Source organism: Oncorhynchus kisutch, linkage group LG30, assembly GCF_002021735.2.
Source record: "Oncorhynchus kisutch isolate 150728-3 linkage group LG30, Okis_V2, whole genome shotgun sequence".
In the NCBI taxonomy this organism is placed as follows: domain Eukaryota; kingdom Metazoa; phylum Chordata; class Actinopteri; order Salmoniformes; family Salmonidae; genus Oncorhynchus; species Oncorhynchus kisutch.
Window position 1 is genome coordinate 37,112,976 of NC_034203.2, and position 22,899 is coordinate 37,135,874.

Sequence of the window (22,899 nt, forward strand, 5' to 3'; positions counted from 1 at the left end):
TGTAGGGGAGATTACAGCTTCCATAATGTAGGTGAGATTACAGCTACCATAATGTAGGGGAGATTACAGCTACCATAATGTAGGGGAGATTACAGTTTCCACAATGTAGGGGAGATTACAGCTTCCATAATGTAGGTGAGATTACAGCTACCATAATGTAGTGTAGGGGAGATTACAGCTTCCATAATGTAGGTGAGATTACAGTTTCCATAATGTAGGTGAGATTACAGTTTCCATAATGTAGGGGAGATTACAGCTACCATAATGTAGGAGAGATTACAGCTACCATAATGTAGGGGAGATTACAGTTTCCATAATGTAGGTGCGATTACAGCTTCCATAATGTAGCTAGCTACTTCAGTCAAACTTCAAAGCACTACTATGACTTCATCATTCAGCACATGAAAACATCTCTCATAGGCTCATAAACGTTCCAGCTCTAAGCCTTGTTGTGTACGAGTGTAACAAACATCTCTCATAGGCTCATAAACGTTCCAGCTCTAAGCCTTGTTGTGTACGAGTGTAACAAACATCTCTCATAGGCTCATAAACGTTCCAGCTCTAAGCCTTGTTGTGTACGAGTGTAACAAACATCTCTCATAGGCTCATAAACGTTCCAGCTCTAAGCCTTGTTGTGTACGAGTGTAACAAACATCATGGGTCCATTGTCTGATAGGTTTTAATGAGAAAGTCCTAATCTTGTTTTTCTAGGGCTGTTGTCTCTTCAAAGGGCTCCAGTGCCAGTGATGTAACACACACACACACACACACACAACATGAACTGAGACTCACTATCGTACACTACTGTATGCCTGCGAGCTGCTGTGTGTGAGAATGTGTGAGTCCATCCACAAGTAAGTGATCATGTGTGTATCTGTGTGTTTCCTGAGTGTGTGTGTATTCATGTTAATATTTGTGTTCATCCATCATATCTCCGCATGAGTGTGCATTTTTCCATGCGTGGCTCAATATGTGTACGTGTGTGTGTCTGTGTGTGTGTGTGTCTGTGTGTGTGTACATGTTGGTATCCGTCTGGCCTTGGCCTGCAGCAGGGAGCAGGGAGCAGGAAACACATTGGCTTCTGCAGGGAGGAATGTAAACAAGCTCAATGGCACAGAGCCAGACTTGATTTAATGGGATGTTATGAGCATTTCAACAGTGGGGATGCATTATCCAAATATTAGCAGCTAACAGGAACTATCTTTTAGGGCTAAGACTCTGACTGTATGTACATTTGGTTCCTGGTTAAACCTCCCAGTCCTGTGTAAACAGACGTTCAAATGAGAACAAGTTTATTCTGACGGGGGTCACGTTACTTAAAACAGCAAACATATTGTTTTTCCTCCGACATCATTGCACGCACCATAGAACAGCTGAGTTCTACTAGGTTTTTACCCACAATGCTCGCTGCTCATTTCCTCTAATCAAAAACAATAACACATGTGCCAGGGGCGGCCAGTGGCGTCGTTTCACCTTTCTGGGATCTCAGCTTTAAGAATATACAGTGGGGCCTAATATGTCATATCTCTGGTATTAGAGTGTGTGTGTATCTTAGTAACCTAACCTTGTTGATCCATGTGGTGACTGCGTCCTCAGTGTCGTAGGGCAGATCTCTGATGTGTCCGTCGAGGTGGGAGGAGGGGTCGTTGAGAGGGGAGGAGCATCTGTGGACACACGCCATCACCCGCTCCACACTCACCATCTCCACCGTGTACGCCAACATCAGAGTGTCTATCAGGGCCAGGTGGGAACTCTGGGGAAAAGAGATGGAGAGGTGTTAGAGTGGATCCTCTCAGAGAACATGGACTAGAGATGGTTGCTAGACTAGATGCTCAGAGAGGACACAATCATCAATGTTTCACAGAGAACATTAGTTCCCATTCCCTCTTCATGTCAACCAGAACAAACAGGTGAGACTGAGGGTCAAAGATACCCATCTAAGGTCAAATGTAGGTCACATAAAATCATTGGGCATGTTTGGTACAAAACCGGTACTTCCATACTTAGATGGACGTCTCTTAAGTTCTAAATGGGGAACTCAAATGTGTGTGTGTGTGTTGGTCTGAGTTTAAATGTGTGTGTCAGTATGTGTTGGTCTGAGTGTAAATGTGTGTGTGAGTGTGTGTTGGTCTGAGTGTAATGTGTGTGAGTGTGTTTTGGTCTGAGTGTAAATGTGTGTGTGAGTGTGTGTTGGTCTGAGTGTAATGTGTGTGTGTGTTTTGGTTTGAGTGTAAATGTGTGTGTGAGTGTGTGTTGGTTTGAGTAGAACAGTACAAAGCATGACATTCTGCTGGCCTTTCCATTCCAGGGGAGGGGGGAGAACAGAACAGCTGCTCTTCCTGCCTCTTCATGGGTCTGCTCCACTCTAACATTTCTAGTGTGTGTTTACTTCCTGCTTGGGACGCATGTCAGCGCTGCTGTTCGGATTCAGATGGATTCAGAAGGTCACTAGTGTTGTAGGACGGCTGATCTACAATCAGTTGATTCAAGCCGAAATGACTGCATGTTACATTACCTGGTAGGTTTCTGGTTCGTATCCTCACACAGGTGAAAAATAATCTATTGACGTGCCCTTGATGAAGTCATTTAACCCTAATTGCTCCTGTAAACTGCTCTGGATTAGAGCGTCTGCTAAATGACGTCAATGTAAAAATAACTCATATACACTGAACAAAAATGTAAACGTAACATGAACAATTTCAAAGATTTTACTGAGTTATAGTTCATATAAGGAAATCAGTCAATTGAAATAAATGAATTAGGCCCTAATCTATGGGTTTCACATGACTGGGAATACAGATATGCATCTGTTGGTCAAAGATACCTTTAAAAAAACAGTTAGTATCTGGTGTGACCACCATTTGCCTCATGCAGCGTGACACATCTCCTTTATATAGAGTTGATTAGGCTGTTGTATGGCTGTGCGGAGTTGTTGGATATTGGCGGTAGCTGGAACACGCTGTCATAAGCATCGATTCAGAGCATCCCAAACATGCTCAATGGGTGACATGTCTGGTGAGTATGCAGGTCATGACAGAACTGGGACATTTTCAGCTTCCAGGAATTGTGTACAGATCCTTGTGACAAAGGGCCGATCATTATCATGCTGGATTTTGCTGGATCTCATGCTGGATCTGTGCATTCAAATTGCCATTGATAAAATGCAATTGTGTTTGTTGTAGTTTATGCCTGCTCATACCATAACCCCACCATGGGACACATCAACAAACCGCTCACCAGCAGGACGACATACACATTTTCTGCCCTCGGCCCGGTACAGTTCAACTCGAGATTCATCCATGAAGAGCCCACTTCTCCAGCGTGCCAGTGGCCATTGAATGTGAACATTTGCCCACTGAAGTCGGTTACGACGCCGAACTGCTGTCAGGTCCAGATCCTGGTGAGGATCAATTGTCCAAAACCACAGTTGTATCATCACCTGCCCAGGTGGCTGGTCTCAGACGATCTCCCAGATGAAGAAGCCAGATGTGGAGGTTCTGTGATGGCGTGGGTACACGTGGTCTGCGGTTGTGAGGCCGGTTGGACATACTGCCAAATTTGCTAAAACGGTAGAGAAATTAACATTCAATTCAGCAGTTCTGGTGGACATTCCTGCAGTCAGCATGCCAATTGCACGCTCCCTCAAAACTTGAGACATCTGTGGCATTGTGTTGTGTCACAAAACTGCAAGTGGCCTATTATAAGGACAATCTATAGGAAACCTAGCAATGAACTGAGTCTGTTATTCCAATAAAACTACTGAGGTAAAACCAACAGCACCAAGCAGCAAAACTAACACCTAGCAACAAAACTAACAGTATCAAGGAACAAAACCAACAGCACAAAGGAACAGCACCTAGCAACAAAACCAACATCACCAAGCAGCAAAACTATCACCTTGCAACAAAACTAACAGCACCAAGCATCAAAACCAACAGCACCAAGCATCAAAACCAACAGCACCTATCAGCAAAACCAACAGCACCAAGCAGCAAAATCAACAGCATCAAGCAGCAAAACCAACAGCACCTATCAGCAAAACCAACAGCACCTAGCAGCAAAACAAACAGCACCTATCAGCAAAACCAACAGCACCAAGCAGCAAAATCAACAGCATCAAGCAGCAAAACCAACAGCATCAAGCAACAAAACAGGGATACACAAAACAGCAAAGAATTGTTCATCATGACCCACAAACCTCTGTTCATCATGACCCCATAGAGACACATATATAAGAGACTGTTTACACACAGTGGGACCCTGGGTTTCCCAAAGAGAGAGGCAGATGGAGGAAAGGGGGAGACAAACAACAGAAGGAGGAAAGGGGGGAGACAAACAGACAGAAGGGGGAAAGGGGGAGACAAACAGACAGATGGAGGAAAGGGGGAGACAAACAGACAGATGGAGGAAAGGGGGGAGACAAACAGACAGATGGAGGAAAGGGGGGAGACAAACAGGCAGATGGAAGAAAGGGGGAGACAAACAGACAGATGGAGGAAAGGGGGAGACAAACAGACAGAAGGAGGAAAGGGGGGAGACAAACAGACAGAAGGAGGAAAGGGGGAGACAAACAGACAGAAGGAGGAAAGGGGGGAGACAAACAGACAGAAGGAGGAAAGGGGGAGACAAACAGACAGAAGGAGGAAAGGGGGGAGACAAACAGACAGAAGGAGGAAAGGGGGAGACAAACAACAGAAGGAGGAAAGGGGGGAGACAAACAGACAGAAGGAGGAAAGGGGGAGACAAACAGACAGAAGGAGGAAAGGGGGGAGACAAACAGACAGAAGGAGGAAAGGGGGAGACAAACAGACAGAAGGAGGAAAGGGGGAGACAAACAGACAGAAGCAGGAAAGGGGGGAGACAAACAGACAGAAGGAGGAAAGGGGGGAGACAAACAGACAGAAGGAGGAAAGGGGGAGACAAACAGACAGAAGGAGGAAAGGGGGGAGACAAACAGACAGAAGGAGGAAAGGGGGAGACAAACAACAGAAGGAGGAAAGGGGGAGACAAACAGACAGAAGGAGGAAAGGGGGGAGACAAACAACAGAAGGAGGAAAGGGGGGAGACAAACAGACAGATGGAGGAAAGGGGGAGACAAACAACAGAAGGAGGAAAGGGGGGAGACAAACAGACAGATGGAGGAAAGGGGGGAGACAAACAGACAGAAGGAGGAAAGGGGGGAGACAAACAGACAGAAGGAGGAAAGGGGGAGACAAACAGACAGAAGGAGGAAAGGGGGGAGACAAACAGACAGAAGGAGGAAAGGGGGGAGACAAACAGACAGATGGAGGAAAGGGGGGAGACAAACAGACAGATGGAGGAAAGGGGGGAGACAAACAGACAGAAGGAGGAAAGGGGGAGACAAACAGACAGATGGAGGAAAGGGGGGAGACAAACAGACAGATGGAGGAAAGGGGGGAGACAAACAGACAGATGGAGGAAAGGGGGGAGACAAACAGACAGAAGGAGGAAAGGGGGGAGACAAACAGACAGATGGAGGAAAGGGGGGAGACAAACAGACAGAAGGAGGAAAGGGGGGAGACAAACAGACAGAAGGAGGAAAGGGGGGAGACAAACAGACAGAAGGAGGAAAGGGGGGAGACAAACAGACAGAAGGAGGAAAGGGGGAGACAAACAGACAGAAGGAGGAAAGGGGGGAGACAAACAGACAGAAGGAGGAAAGGGGGAGACAAACAGACAGAAGGAGGAAAGGGGGAGACAAACAGACAGAAGGAGGAAAGGGGGAGACAAACAGACAGAAGGAGGAAAGGGGGGAGACAAACAGACAGAAGGAGGAAAGGGGGAGACAAACAGACAGAAGGAGGAAAGGGGGAGACAAACAGACAGAAGGAGGAAAGGGGGGAGACAAACAGACAGAAGGAGGAAAGGGGGGAGACAAACAGACAGAAGGAGAGTGAGAAAAAGAGAGAGAGAGGCACGGAGACCAACTAACCAATGTTTCCATGCTTTCCCTCCCAGATATTTAAAGTCAGTCCCAGTTCCTCTACTCCCCTGCCAGTAAATATAGTAGGTTAGTACAGTGTCACTACAGACTACAGGGGTAAAACATTAAACAGTTAGGATTTGGTGAAAGCTATACATTAAATAGATCCTCAAATTACTATTTTATAGCCGTCAGTTTATCAAAAATAACCCAAGAGACTGTATTTTCTGACATCACCCCTCCAAGAATGATAGATCAACTGCATAATCTGATACAGCATAATCGGTGTGATTCAGACATATGACATGAAGACCCGTGTATCTTCATAGTTCTAGTAGATGCCTAACATAGCATACAGTATAAACCCTCTTCTAGGGCTGTGAATGTTAAAATGAAATCGGAAACCTTAACGTTAAGAGAAATCCCTACATTTGTACACACTTACTCAATCCAGGGTTTTTCTTTATTTTTTACTATTATCTACATTGTAGAATAATAGTGAAGACATCAAAACTATGAAATCATGTAGTAACCAAGAAAGTGTTAAACAAATCAAAAGTGTTGTTTTATTTTACCAAGTAAGTTGACTGAGAACACATTCTCATTTACACCAACGACCTGGAGAATAGTTACAGGGGAGAGGAGGGGGGATGAATGAGCCAATTGTAAACTGGGGATTATTAGGTGGCCATGATGGTATGAGGGCAAGATTGGGAATTTACTCAGGACACTGGGGTTAACACCCCTACGTTTACAATAAGTGCCATGGGATCATTTAGTTACGACAGGGAGTAAGGACACCCGTTTAACATCCCATCTGAAAGACGGCCCCCTACACAGGGAAATGTCTGCAATCACACCCTGGGGCATTGGGATCTTTTTTTAGACCGGAGGAAAGAGTGCCTCTTACCAGCCCTCCAACACTACTTCCAGCAGCATCTGGTCTCCCATCCAGGGACCAACCAGGACCAACCCTGCTTAGCTTCAGAAGCAAGCCAGCAGTGGGATGCAGGGTGGCATGCTGCTGGCAAAAATAGCCACCCTTTGCCCTGATGACAGCTTTGCACACTCCTGACATTCTCTCAACCAGCTTCACCTGTAATGCTTTTCCAACAGTCTTGAAGGTGTTCTCACATATGCTGAGCACTTGTTAGCTGCTTTTCCTTCACTCTGTGGTCCAAATAATCCCAAACCCTCTCAATTGGGTTGAGGTTGGGTGATTGTGGAGGCCAGGTCATCTGTTGCAGCACTACGTCACTCTCCTTCTTGGTCAAATAGCCTTTACACAGCCTGTAGGTGTGCTGGGCCATTGTCCTGTTCAAAAACAAATGATCGTCCCACTAAGCGCAAACCAGATGGGATGGCGTATCGCTGCAGAACGCTGTGGTAGCCATGGTGGTTAAGTGTGCCTTGAATTCCACAATAAATCAGTGTCACCAGAAAAGCACCCCCACACCATCACATCTCCTCCTCCATGCTTCATGGTGGGAACCACATGCGGAGATCATCCGTTCACCTACTCTGCGTCTCACTTCTGAGGCTGGTAACTAATGAACTTATCCTCTGCAGCAGAGGTAACTCTGGATCGTCCTTTTCTGTGGCGGTCCTCATGAGAGCCAGTTTCATCATAGCGCTTGACGGTTTGTGCGACTGCACTTGAAGGAAGTTCTTGAAATATTCCAGATTGACTGACCTTCATGTCTTAAAGTAATGATGGACTGTAGTTTCTCTTTGATTATTTTAGCTGTTCTCGCCATAATATGGACTTGGTCTTGGTCTATCTTCTGTATACCACCCCTACCCCCTACCTGGTCACAACACAACTGATTGGCTCAAACGCATTAAGGACGAAAGAAATTCCACAAAAGGCACATCTGTTAATTGAAATGCATTCCAGGTGACTACCTCATGAAGCTGGTTGAGAGAATGCCAAAAGTGTGCAAAGCTGTCATCAAGGCAAAGGGTGGCAACTTCTAAGAATCTAAATCTGTTTAACACTTTTTTGGTTACTACATGATTCCATGTGTTATTTCATAGTTTTCATGTCTTCACTATTATTCTACAATGTAGAAAATAGTAAAAATAAAGAAAAACCCTGGAATGAGGAGGTGTGTCCAAACGTTTGACTGGTACTGTATAAATATACAGTGGGAAGAACAAGTATTTGATACACTGGCAGCTCTTCTGTTCTGACTGGCAGCCCAAGAGGCTTACAGTACACTGGGCTTTATCATCCAGAAATCCACTCTGGATTTAAACCAACAGCTTTATAGACAGAGTGTGCAGTTATGAGATTTAGTCCTAGTCTCTTCTGAACCCTCTGGCTGTATGTACATAAACACACCAATCTTTAATGTTTGGAACATGTTCTTAAACTGCCAGAAGTATAATAACTTTGAGGCATGTTGGGCTTATGGGCGTAAACACTTTTCAATTAAATACAAACACAAATTTGACTAAAACAGTGGATGTACTAGATACTGTAATGCAACCTCAGTCCAGAATTAGGGAGGAGTGCACTCTGACGTAATAGCAGAGACAGTCACTTCGTGTCCGTGTTGATAAAGGTGTTTGCTATAATATGCTATGAGATAATATATCAATATTTTGATATTTTACCTTTGTGTACTATTGAAAAACTCATTTCAAAGTGTTGTTTTGGAGCCTTTTTTACATTGTTGCTCATAGGAAAAAGGTGCTATCTAGAACCTAAAAGGGTTCTTCGGCTGTCTCTATAGAAGAACCCTTTGAATAACCATTTTATTTGTTTTTATTTAATTTTTACCTTGTAAAGTCAGTTAAGAACAAATTCCTATTTACAATGACGGCCTACCGGGCCTAACAGTGGGTTAATTGCCTTGTTCAGGGGCAGAACAACATTTTTTTTACCTTGTCAGCTCGGGGATTCGATCCAGCAACCTTTCAGTTACTGGCCCAACGCTATAACCATTAGGCTCCCTGCCGCCCCCATTGTTGGTTACAGGTAGAATCATTTCGGTTCCAAGTAGAACCCTTTCTACAGAGGGTTCTACTTGACACCCAAAATGGTTTTACCTGGAAGAGTTCTCCTATGGCGATAGCCAAAGAACCCTTTAGGAACCCTTTTCTCTAAGAGTGTAGGGAAAGATACTGTCACGCTAGATAGCTGAGTTGGGGTGAGCTTTAACTGATCAAGCTGCTTACAGTCGCTGGAATAAAAATCAGTACTGGTGTTGACAGTAAACATGGATTATAAAGACCTGCCCTAGCTTTCACCAATCCTCTCATGCTGTGTGTGTGTGTGTGTCTTCAGAACCATTCCTAATGGGACTTGGTTGGTGACAGTAGCACCTTCTAAAGGCTGTGGTTTTACCAGATAACGTATGACGGCTGTACTCCTCTCCTCTCACAGTGAAAACATGGACATTGCATGAAGAGAACACATATTGACGTCCCATCCTCTCTCATTAGGTCATCAAACAAGGCAGTAAAGCTGTTATTAGTGTGTTGTAAAGCATAAATCCTGCTTTTGTTGCCCGTTATTCAGCAATAAAGGCTGTGTGTGTGTGTGTGTGTGTGTGTGTGTGTGTGTGTGTGTGTGTGTGTGTGTGTGTGTGTGTGTGTGTGTGTGTGTGTGTGTGTGTGTGTGTGTGTGTGTGACATGCATTTTACTGCTGTAACATTCATAGTTGACTCCACTTGTAAATGTACATTTTATAATACAGTAGAGTAGCTTACATGCTTGTTATAGGCTACAAGCAAAGGGTGACTGGCCCAGCTGTCTAATACTGACTGATCAAAAGGTGACTGGCCCAGCTGTCTGATACGGACTGATCAAAGGGTGACTGGCCCAGCTGTCTGATACTGACTGATCAAAGGGTGACTGGCCCAGCTGTCTGATACGGACTGATCAAAGGGTGACTGGCCCAGCTGTCTGATACGGACTGATCAAAGGGTGACTGGCCCAGCTGTCTAATACTGACTGATCAAAGGGTGACTGGCCCAGCTGTCTGATACTGACTGATCAAAGGGTGACTGGCCCAGCTGTCTGATACTGACTGATCAAAGGGTGACTGGCCCAGCTGTCTGATACTGACTGATCAAAGGGTGACTGGCCCAGCTGTCTGATACTGACTGATCAAAGGGTGACTGGCCCAGCTGTCTGATACGGACTGATCAAAGGGTGTCTGGCCCAGCTGTCTAATACTGACTGATCAAAGGGTGACTGGCCCAGCTGTCTGATACTGACTGATCAAAGGGTGACTGGCCCAGCTGTCTGATACTGACTGATCAAAGGGTGACTGGCCCAGCTGTCTGATACTGACTGATCAAAGGGTGACTGGCCCAGCTGTCTGATACGGACTGATCAAAGGGTGACTGGCCCAGCTGTCTGATACTGACTGATCAAAGGGTGACTGGCCCAGCTGTCTAATACTGACTGATCAAAGGGTGACTGGCCCAGCTGTCTGATACTGACTGATCAAAGGGTGACTGGCCCAGCTGTCTAATACTGACTGATCAAAGGGTGACTGGCCCAGCTGTCTGATACTGACTGATCAAAGGGTGACTGGCCCAGCTGTCTGATACTGACTGATAAAAGGGTGACTGGCCCAGCTGTCTAATACTGACTGATCAAAGGGTGACTGGCCCAGCTGTCTAATACTGACTGATCAAAGGGTGACTGGCCCAGCTGTCTGATACTGACTGATCAAAGGGTGACTGGCCCAGCTGTCTAATACAGACTGATCACAGGGTGACTGGCCCAGCTGTCTGATACGGACTGATCAAAGGGTGACTGGCCCAGCTGTCTAATACGGACTGATCAAAGGGTGACTGGCCCAGCTGTCTGATACTGACTGATCACAGGGTGACTGGCCCAGCTGTCTGATACGGACTGATCAAAGGGTGACTGGCCCAGCTGTCTGATACTGACTGATCACAGGGTGACTGGCCCAGCTGTCTGATACTGACTGATCAAAGGGTGACTGGCCCAGCTGTCTGATACTGACTGATCAAAGGGTGACTGGCCCAGCTGTCTGATACGGACTGATCAAAGGGTGTCTGGCCCAGCTGTCTAATACTGACTGATCAAAGGGTGACTGGCCCAGCTGTCTAATATGTTTACACGACGTCTCGCCTGGGTTAATTTACACGACGTCTCGCCTGGGTTTGTTTACACGACGTCTCGCCTGGGTTTGTTTACACGACGTATTGCCTGGGTTTGTTTACACGACGTCTCGCCTGGGTTTGTTTACACGACGTATTGCCTGGGTTTGTTTACACGACGTCTCGCCTGGGTTTGTTTACACGACGTCTCGCCTGTGTTAGTTTACACAAAGTCTCGCCTGGGTTTGTTTACATGACGTCTCGCCTGTGTTAGTTTACATTACATCTTGCTTGCATGGGTTTCTTTTGTCGCCCCGAGAGTTTGATATTTCAGAAATACAAATGAGACTTCCTGAGTCTGGCGTAAAAATATTTTCGTCAAATCAACTACTCACCACATTTTATGCACCGTGGTGCTAGCTAGCTGTAGCTTTCAGTACTAGATTAATTCTTTGATCCTTTGATTGAATTAACAACATGTTAGTTAATTCTGCAAGAGCTCTGATCGGTTGGAGGACGTCCTCTGGAAGTTGTCATAATTACTGTGTAAGTCTATGGAAGGAGGTGAGAACAATGAGCCTCCTAGGTTTTGAATTCAAGTCAATGTACCAACAGAAACTAGCTGTCCTCCAGCGACACCATGGTGCTTCCCTACAGAGTGCCGTTGCAAAACAGTGCGTTTTAATCAATTATTTGGTTTCGTGAATAAATTTAGTATAGTTTTATCAATTTAATTTGTATTTTATTTTTATGTTTCACAAGTATGAAATTCACTGAGTAGGATGGTCCTCTTCTTCCTCCTCTAAGGAGTCTCCACTGGAATATACTGATTAGAATAAAGCTGGACATGTGAAAGATTATTCAAAGTAGACATTCATAAGCCACAATTCTTTAACCTATCATGGGTTTTTAGATCAGGGCAGGTAAAGGAAGAGAGGAGACCATTGACTATTGAGATGTGGCCCTGAACTTTACAAGGAGATAGATGGATGGAGGACAGAGAGATGGATGGAGAACTGACAATAGGGCCTCCATGGAATGGGTTTGACATCCCTGACCTACATTCTATTGGTCTGCTCTTAAGTACTGTGACTGTCACGTAGCCATGCCCCCTAATGTCTTTCCAGAGTAGGCTTTTCACACACGTACTGACACATTAAATAACATCTCCTCCCTGTACAGCGCCGATCCTTGATCTTAGCTCCCTATGTGTCTCTCATGGCAGGCTTTTAGCACTTACAGAGTGGTGTGGATGGAACACTGTCTCAGATGGAGAGAGAGGGGGGGGGGTGGGAGAAAGAGATGAGGGAGATGGGAAAAGAGAGATAAAGCACATGGGAGGTGGGAGAATGAGAGAGAGAGAGAGTGAGAGAGAGAGAGAGAGAGAGAGAGAGAGAGAGAGAGAAAGAGGGAACGAGAGAGAGAGAGAGAGAGAGAGAGAGAGAGAGAGAGAGAGAGAGAGAGAGAGAGAGAGAGAGAGAGAGAGAGAGAGAGAGAGGGAAAGAGAGAGAGCGAGAGAAAGAGAAAGAGAGCGAGAGAGAGAGATTCATAGCTCCTTTCTGCTGGATGTCTGACAACTGTAATATTGGCCAGTGTGGTCGAGCGTGCATGTGTTATAAAGACTGACATGCTCCATACGTACCTAGACTTGCTCTGAGACCCCACCCTCTTACTGCAGACTTGCTCTGAGACCCCACCTTCTTACTGCAGACTTGCTCTGAGACCCCACCCTCTATGGTACTGCAGTGGAGCACCGGCACGTATTCCCTCTCTCCTCCTATACCACATACCCATTACCCCTTTCCTCTCCTCCTATACCACATACCCATTCCTCCTTTCCTCTCCTCCTATACCACATACCCATTCACCTTTACTCTCCTCCTATACCACATTCCTCTCCTCCTATACCACATACCCATTCCCAATTTCCTCTCCTCCTATACCACATACCCATTCCCAATTTCCTCTGCTCCTATACCACATACCCATTCCCAATTTCCTCTCCTCCTATACCACATACCCATTCCCCTTTACTCTCCTCCTATACCACATACCCATTCCCCCTTTCCTCTCCTCCTATACCACATACCATTCCCCCTTTCCTCTCCTACTATACCACATACCCATTCCTCCTTTACTCTCCTCCTATACCACATACCCATTCCCCCTTTCCTCTCCTCCTATACCACATACCCATTCCCCCTTTCCTCTCCTCCTATACCACATACCCATTCCTACTTTACTCTCCTCCTATACCACATACCCATTCCTCCTTTACTCTCCTCCTATACCACATACCCATTCCTCCTTTACTCTCCTCCTATACCACATACCCATTCCCCTTTCCTCTCCTCCTATACCACATACCCATTCCCCCTTTCCTCTCCTCCTATACCACATACCCATTCCTCCTTTACTCTCCTCCTATACCACATACCCATTCCCCTTTACTCTCCTCCTATACCACATACCCATTCCTCCTTTACTCTCCTCCTATACCACATACCCATTCCCCTTTACTCTCCTCCTATACCACATACCCATTCCCCTTTCCTCTCCTCCTATACCACATACCCATTCCCCTTTCCTCTCCTCCTATACCACATACCCATTCCTCCTTTACTCTCCTCCTATACCACATACCCATTCCCCTTTCCTCTCCTCCTATACCACATACCCATTCCCCCTTTCCTCTCCTCCTATACCACATACCCATTCCTCCTTTACTCTCCTCCTATACCACATACCCATTCCCCTTTACTCTCCTCCTATACCACATACCCATTCCTCCTTTACTCTCCTCCTAAAACACATACCCATTCCCCCTTTCCTCTCCTCCTATACCACATACCCATTCCCCCTTTCCTCTCCTCCTATACCACATACCCATTCCTACTTTACTCTCCTCCTATACCACATACCCATTCCTCCTTTACTCTCCTCCTATACCACATACCCATTCCTCCTTTACTCTCCTCCTATACCACATACCCATTCCCCTTTCCTCTCCTCCTATACCACATACCCATTCCCCCTTTCCTCTCCTCCTATACCACATACCCATTCCTCCTTTACTCTCCTCCTATACCACATACCCATTCCCCTTTACTCTCCTCCTATACCACATACCCATTCCTCCTTTACTCTCCTCCTATACCACATACCCATTCCCCTTTACTCTCCTCCTATACCACATACCCATTCCCCTTTCCTCTCCTCCTATACCACATACCCATTCCCCTTTCCTCTCCTCCTATACCACATACCCATTCCCCTTTCCTCTCCTCCTATACCACATACCCATTCCCCTTTCCTCTCCTCCTATACCACATACCCATTCCCCTTTCCTCTCCTCATATACCACATACCCATTCACCTTTACTCTCCTCCTATACCACATACCCATTCCCCCTTTCCTCTCCTCCTATACCACATACCCATTCCCCTTTCCTCTCCTCCTATACCACATACCCATTCCCCTTTCCTCTCCTCCTATACCACATACCCATTCCCAATTTCCTCTCCTTCTCTGGAGCATGGATATAATCCTTCTCTCTTCTCTTCTTCCTACACAGATATATTCCCTCTTCTTACTACACAGATATATTCCCTCTCTTCTCCTCTTCCTACAGATATATTCCCTCTCTTCTCTTCTTCCTACACAGATATATTCCCTCTTCTTACTACACAGATATATTCCCTCTCTTCTCTTCTTCCTACAGATATATTCCCTCTTCTCTTCTTCCTACAGATATATTCCCTCTTCTCTTCTTCCTCCAGATATATTCCCTCTTCTTCCTCCAGATATATTCCCTCTCTCTTCTCTTCTTCCTCCAGATATATTCCCTCTCTTCTCTTCTTCCTCCAGATATATTCCCTCTTCTCTTCTTCCTCCAGATATATTCCCTCTCTTCTCTTCTTCCTCCAGATATATTCCCTCTTCTCTTCTTCCTCCAGATATATTCCCTCTCTTCTCTTCTTCCTACAGATATATTCCCTCTCTTCTCTTCTTCCTACAGATATATTCCCTCTCTTCTCTTCTTCCTCCAGATATATTCCCTCTCTTCTCTTCTTCCTCCAGATATATTCCCTCTTCTCTTCTTCCTACAGATATATTCCCTCTTCTTCCTACAGATATATTCCCTCTTCTCTTCTTCCTACAGATTATTCCCTCTTCTCTTCTTCCTACAGATATATTCCCTATCTTCTCTTCTTCCTCCAGATATATTCCCTCTCTTCTATTCTTCCTCCAGATATATTCCCTCTTCTCTTATTCCTACAGATATATTCCCTCTCTTCTCTTCTTCCTCCAGATATATTCCCTCTTCTCTTCTTCCTCCAGATATATTCCCTCTTCTCTTCTTCCTTCAGATATATTCCCTCTTCTCTTCTTCCTACAGATATATTCCCTCTTCTTCCTCCAGATATATTCCCTCTTCTCTTCTTCCTACAGATATATTCCCTCTCTTCTCTTCTTCCTCCAGCTATATTCCCTCTTCTTCCTCCAGATATATTCCCTCTTCTCTTCTTCCTACAGATATATTCCCTCTTCTCTTCTTCCTACAGATATGTTCCCTCTTCTCTTCTTCCTACAGATATATTCCCTCTTTCTTCCTACAGATATATTCCCTCTTCTTCCTACAGATATATTCCCTCTTCTTCCTACAGATATATTCCCTCTTCTTCCTACAGATATATTCCCTCTTCTTCCTACAGATATATTCCCTCTTCTTCCTACAGATATATTCCCTCTTCTTCCTACAGATATATTCCCTCTTCTTCCTACAGATATATTCCCTCTTCTCTTCTTCCTACAGATATATTCCCTCTTCTCTTCTTCCTACAGATATGTTCCCTCTTCTCTTCTTCCTACAGATATATTCCCTCTTCTTCCTACAGATATATTCCCTCTTCTTCCTACAGATATATTCCCTCTCTTCTCTTCTTCCTCCAGATATATTCCCTCTTCTCTTCTTCCTACAGATATATTCCCCCTCCTCTGATACCATAAGATAGTCCCCACCCCCTTTCCTCTCCTCTTTCCCCCTCTCTTTAAACAGTCCCTCCTCCTGCTGTCATCCTCATCTCGCCTCCTGACCTGGACCCAGGCCAAGTAGCGGTGTGTGAAAAACCATGAGGTCATCATAAACCCAACACAGCAACAACCACGTATCTGCACTAAACTACACAGACTGCTGAGTGTACATAGACACACTGTCTCAACTCCTATGGGGAGCTACACTCTGCAGCTGCCTATCCTGAAGAGATTGTGCATGTTTAAAGGACAAAGAGGTGTGGGCTTGTATATAGTGTGTGTGTGTGTGTGTGTGTGTGTGTGTGTGTGTGTGTGTGTGTGTGTGTGTGTGTGTGTGTGTGTGTGTGTGTGTGTGTCAGGGAGGATATACAGGCTAGTAAATTAACTGGCTGTAGGCTTTGTCGCCAATTAAGGTCAATTCCCTGTTACACCCCAGGGACCAACACTAACGATGGCCCGCTGGCCCGGGGTCAGTAAAAACCTGTCTCTCCAGTGGTTCTCGACCGGGCCCGTAACTTTTCCGCGCATTTTTGTATTCCAGTTCAACATTTACTTGCTCCGTCGCAGTCTACCATAGGAAAACAGAAGACTACACACGGCAAAGTCATGCTATTTGTATTTCAGCAATAGGATTGGCCGTTCATTCAAGCATTACTATGCCTCCACGAGTCCCAACTTCACCAGCACTTGAGCAGTACAGACGTTGATATGTTCACACATTCACATCCTGAGCAAAAAGAACCATCAATCTACTTGCTGAGCTTATTTATTTTAGGGAAAGTGATTTACAAAAGGAAACCGTCCATAGAGAACATGCTAGCAATACGCTGGCTACTGTTGATTGTCTGCTAAAAGAATGAACAATAGAGACAGCTAGCATTGGTCTTGTAGCCAGCATACAGCCATGACTATCTCTCTTTAGGAACATTTGTCTTGTAGCCAGCATACAGCCATGACGATCTCTCTTTAGGAACATTGGTCTTGTAGCCAGCATACAGCCATGACGATCTCTCTTTAGGAACATTGGTCTTGTAGCCAGCATACAGCCATGACGATCTCTCTTTAGGAACATTGGTCTTGTAGCCAGCATACATCCATGACGATCTCTCTTTAGGAACATTGGTCTTGTAGCCAGCATACATCCATGACGATCTCTCTTTAGGAACATTGGTCTTGTAGTCAGCATACATCCATGACGATCTCTCTTTAGGAACATTGGTCTTGTAGCCAGCATACAGCCATGACGATCTCTCTTTAGGAACATTGGTCTTGTAGCCAGCATACAGCCATGACGATCTCTCTTTAGGAACATTGGTCTTGTAGCCAGCATACAGCCATGACGATCTCTCTTTAGGAACATTGGTCTTAAAGAGGCAGCGTCTTATTTTTAGATGTACATTTATATTCTCGAAATGACATCCACTGTACTTTAGAAACCAACATGTATGCAATTAATACAATTCTAAAGAATAGAGTACCCTTATATTCTATTAAACAGCTTTTTAATACACATCATAATAACCAAATGTAGCCTATTAAGGGAAAAGCATGCTAACCTGTTGGCCCTGTGTGACCCCAATGCATTTAAAACCTACACCAGTAGAAATTCTGTTTTGGGCCAGTGAGAAAAAAGTTAACATTGGACCCTGCACGCTCATTATACACACACACACACACACAGTCCCACCCTGTCCTTGGATACTGCGTCAAAGTTCCGTCTCCCACCCACCCCGTCATCACACCTGATCAATCTTCAACATACTGAACTAGACTTTATTTTATCCTCTATAGATGTCTTAGAGAGAGGGGGAGAGAGCAAGAGAGGGAGAGAGAGATGAAAGAGGGGGAGAGAGGAGCGAAAGAGAGGGAGAGCAAGAGACGGGAGAGAGAGAGATGAAAGAGTGGGAGAGAGGAGAGAAAGAGAGGGAGAGCAAGAGACGGGAGAGAGAGAGACATGAAAGAGGGGGAGAGAGAGGTGAAAGAGGGGGAGAGAGAGAGATGAAAGAGAGGGAGAGAGCAAGAGACGGGAGAGAGAGAGATGAAAGAGGGGGAGAGAGGAGAGAAAGAGAGGGAGAGCAAGAGACGGGAGAGAGAGAGATGAAAGAGGGGGAGAGAGGAGAGAAAGAGAGGGAGAGCAAGAGACGGGAGAGAGAGAGACATGAAAGAGGGGGAGAGAGAGGTGAAAGAGGGGGAGAGAGAGAGATGAAAGAGAGGGAGAGAGCAAGAGACGGGAGAGAGAGAGATGAAAGAGGGGGAGAGAGGAGAGAAAGAGAGGGAGAGCAAGAGACGGGAGAGAGAGAGATGAAAGAGGGGGAGAGAGGAGAGAAAGAGAGGGAGAGCAAGAGACGGGAGAGAGAGAGACATGAAAGAGGGGGAGAGAGAGGTGAAAGAGGGGGAGAGAGAGAGATGAAAGAGAGGGAGAGAGCAAGAGACGGGAGAGAGAGATGAAAGAGGGGGAGAGAGGAGAGAAAGAGAGGGAGAGCAAGAGATGGGAGAGAGAGAGATGAAAGAGGGGGAGAGAGGAGAGAGAGACAGAGGGGGGAGAGAGAGAGATGAAAGAGGGAGAGAGGAGAGAAAGGGGGAGAGAGAGATGAAAGAGAGGGAGAGAGGAGAGAAAGGGGGAGAGAGAGAGGGGGAGAGAGAGAGGGGATTGAGAAAGACAGAAATAACTGATGATGAGATATGGAGGGAAGGAAAGAGATTCTATGTATGCCACAGCAGATGGGGCAGATGAATTGTGGTCTCTGTGTCGAGCAGCCATTAAATATTCACAAGAGAAAAATGGTTTGGTCTTATTATAAACACACTGGTTAGAATGTGGGCATTGGAGGGTGGGAGGATGAGAGAGAGAGAGAGAGAGAGGGAGAATGAGAGAGGGAGAATGAGAGAGGGAGAATGAGAGAGAGAATGAGAGGGGGAAAATGAGAGGGAGAGAGAGAGGGAGAGAATGAGAGAGAGAGAGAGAGAGAGAATGAGAGAGAGAATGAGAAAGAGAGAGAATGAGAGAGAGAGAGAATGAGAGGGAGAGAATGAGAGAGAGAATGAGAGGGAGAGAGAGAATGAGAGGGAGAGAATGAGAGAGAGAGAGAGAGAGAGAGAGAATGAGAGAGAGAGAGAATGAGAGAGAGAGAGAGAATGAGAGGGGGAGAATGAGAGGGAGAGAGAGAATGAGAGGGAGAGAATGAGAGAGAGAGAGAATGAGAGAGAGAGAGAGAGAGAGAGAGAGAGAGAGAGAGGGAGAGAATGAGAGAGGGAGAGAATGAGAGAGGGAGAGAATGAGAGAGAGGGAGAGAATGAGAGAGAGAGAGAGAGAGAGAGAGAGAGAGAGAGAGAATGAGAGAGAGAGAGAATGAGAGAGAGAATGAGAGAGAGAGAATGAGAGAGAGACAGAGAGAGAGAGAATGAGAGAGAGAGAATGAGAATGAGAGAGAGAGAGAGAGAGAGAATGAGAGAGAGAGAATGAGAGAGAGAGAGAGAGAGAGAGAGAGAGAGAGAGAGAATGAGAGAGAGAGAAAAAGCACTGCAATGCAGCCTGACATTTAGTCGGCAGTTACAGTGCATTCGGCAGTTACAGTTACAGCCTTACTCTAAAATGTATTAAATACAATGTTTTACTCATCAATCTACACAGAATACCCCATAATGATAAAGCAAAAACTGGTTTTTAGAAATGTTTGCAAAACAAAGAACTGAAATATCACATTGACTTAAGTATTCAGACCCTTTACACACCTGTATTTGGGGAGTTTCTCCCATTCTTCTCTGCAGATCCTCTCAAACTGTCAGATTGGATGAGGAGCGTTGCTGCACAGCTATTTATAGGTCTCTCCAGAGATGTTCGATCGGGTTCAAGTCCGGGTTTTGGCTGGGCCATTCAAGAACATTCATAGACATGTCTCGTAGCCACTCCTGCATTGTGTTGGCTGTGTGCTTAGGGTTGTTGTCCTGTCAGAAGGTGTACCTTCACCCCAGTCTGAGGTCTTGAGAGCTCTGGAGCAGTTTTTCATCAATGATCTCTCTGTACTCGATCCTGATTAGTGTCCCAGTCCCTTCTGCTGAAAAACATCCCAAAAGTAGGATTCTGCCACCACCATGCTTCACTGTAGGGATGGTATTGTCCAGGTGATGAGCAGTACCTGGATTCCTCCAGATGTCTCACTTGGCATTCAGGCCAATAAGTTCAAACATCAGACCAGAGGATCTTGTTTCTCATGGTCGGAGAGTCAGAGGCCTGATTGGTGAGAGGAACTCTAGAGCTCTGTCAGAGTGACCATCGGGTTCTTTGTCACCTCCCAGACCAAGGCCTTTCTCCCCCTGATTGCTCAGTTTGGTCAGGCGGCCAGCTCTAGGAAGAGTCTTGGGGGTTCCAAACTTCTTCCATTTCAGAATGATGCGAGGCCACTGTGTTCTTGGGGACCTTCAATGCTGCAGAAATATTTTGGTACCTTTCCCCAGATCTGTGCATCGACACAATCCTGTCTCGGAGCTCTACAGACAATTCCTTCCACCTCATGACTTTTTGACTCATGGTTTTTACTCTGACATGCACTGTCAACTGTGGAACCTTATATAGACAGATGTGTGCCTTTCCAAATCATGTCCAATAACATTGAATTTACCACAGGTGGACTCCAATCAAGTTGTAGAAACATCTCAAGGATGATCAAAGGAAACAGGATGCACCTGAGCTCAATTTAGAGTCTCATAGCAAAGAGTCTGAATACTTATGTAAATAAGATATTACTGTTTGTCGTTATGGGGTATTGTTTGTAGATTGATGAGGACATTTTTCAATTTTATCCATTGTAGAATAAGGCTGTAACGTAACAAAATGTGTAGAAAGTGAAGGGGTTTGAATACTTTCTGAAGGCTCTGTATATACAGTCTAACTATGCATGTGATTGTGGCTGGATTTAAACTCATGGTTCTCAAACACACATTATCAGATTAGAATAAATATCTCTGTAATGATATCAAGTCTAACTGTTTTAAAAGCTCATGAAATACCTCATATCAAGCTACTATACATTATTCAATAGAAGATCAACTGAAAAGGATTGTAGATTTAAAAGGACTGCTTAAAACCTCAGTTTGTGACCAAAGGCTTGAGGTTTTACTAATTGGGGCAGACTAAATAACTGGAAGCTTTCTGCTTGTTATAGTGAGGAGTAGCAGGCTGTTATAGTGAGGAGTAGCAGACTCTCCGTTCCATTACACACATAAAAACAATATTCTGCTTTTTCATAAGAAAGGCATTTTTACCTTGTACTGTGTGACCTAACAGTACTGCCTGTCTGCCTGTCTGCCTGCCTGCCTGCCTGCCTGCCTGTCTGTCTGTCTGTCTGTCTGTCTGTCTGTCTGTCTGCCTGTCTGCGTCTGTCTGTCTGCCTGTCTGTCTGCCTGCCTGTCTTTCTGTCTGCCTGCCTGTCTGCCTGTCTGCCTGTCTGTCTGTCTGTCTGTCTGTCTGTCTGTCTGTCTGTCTGTCTGTCTGTCTGTCTGTCTGTCTGCCTGCCTGCCTGTCTTTCTGTCTACCTGTCTGTCAGTGGTTGCTAGTGGAAACCTGTCATTAGACTTGTTTTTGCCCTTTCAGGAGACAACGCTGAGAAAACGGTCCACAGAGGCCCACCTTAGAGCAGGGTTTCCCCAACTCAGCCCTGGGGACCCCAAGGGGTCTGGGTTTTCGCCCTAGCACTACCAGTGGTGCAATGGATCACAAAACTCACGGTTCGGATCACGTTTTGAGTCACGGAACGGATCATTATTCAGATGAGCCAAAAAAAAGGGAGACGAATATAACTTTGCTTTCCATTTATTAGTTAAAGAACACTTAAAGCATGGAACTTTTCAATCTTTCAATCAAATCTTAATTTAAAATATTCAATACTCAATTGTTAAATTAATATGAGGTATGATACCTTCTTCCTTTGAACAATAGTGAATTAAAAAATAGCCTGTGTCCACATCATCAAACAAAATAAAGAAAGCAAAGCAGACCTGAGCTTATCAAAAAGATGAGGATGTCTACATTGTCTGGGGAGAGGGGAGACCTCTCGTTGCTTTTCCACCATGCCAGTGGATCACCATGCCAGTGGATCACCATGCCAGTGGATCACCATGCCAGTGGATCACCATGCCAGTGGATCACCATCCAGTGGATCACCATGCCAGTGGATCACCATCCAGTGGATCACCATGCCAGTGGATCACCATGCCAGTGGATCACCATGCTAGTGGATCACCATGCTAGTGGATCACCATGCCAGTGGATCACCATGCCAGTGGATCACCATCCAGTGGATCACCATGCTAGTGGATCCCCATCCAGTGGATCACCATGCCAGTGGATCACCATGCCAGTGGATCGCCATGCCAGTGGATCACCATCCAGTGGATCACCATGCCAGTGGATCACCATGCCAGTGGATCACCATGCCAGTGGATCACCATCCAGTGGATCACCATGCCAGTGGATCACCATGCCAGTGGATCACCATCCAGTGGATCCTCATCCAGTGGATCACCATGCCAGTGGATCACCATGCCAGTGGATCACCATTCAGTGGATCACCATGCTAGTGGATCCCCATCCAGTGGAACACCATCCAGTGGATCACCATGCTAGTGGATCCCCATCCAGTGGATCACCATCCAGTGGATCACCATGCTAGTGGATCCCCATCCAGTGGAACGCCGCCTGCTGCCTTGTAGGATGCCACCTCCTCTTCGATGGTGTTGACAAACGTCTTGCCTGTGTCCTTGCTCATAAAGCCCCCCCCCCCCCGAAAAGCTCCTTCATGGTCAAATGATTTTGTGGAGGAGATGCCTCTGAGTCTGC

At 45.6% G+C, this 22,899-nt stretch overlaps 1 protein-coding gene across 3 annotated transcripts in view; it reads right to left on the bottom strand.

The window, feature by feature from the left end:
* Positions 1–22,899, bottom strand: part of LOC109869204 (calmodulin-regulated spectrin-associated protein 2) — a 75,002-nt gene that overhangs the window by 37,338 nt on the left and 14,765 nt on the right. For all 3 annotated transcript variants that reach the window (XM_031810099.1, XM_020459178.2, XM_031810098.1), the window contains exon 3: positions 1,565–1,753. In XM_031810099.1, the coding sequence (XP_031665959.1) occupies positions 1,565–1,753 (189 nt within the window). The remainder of the gene's footprint in view (positions 1–1,564; positions 1,754–22,899) is intronic.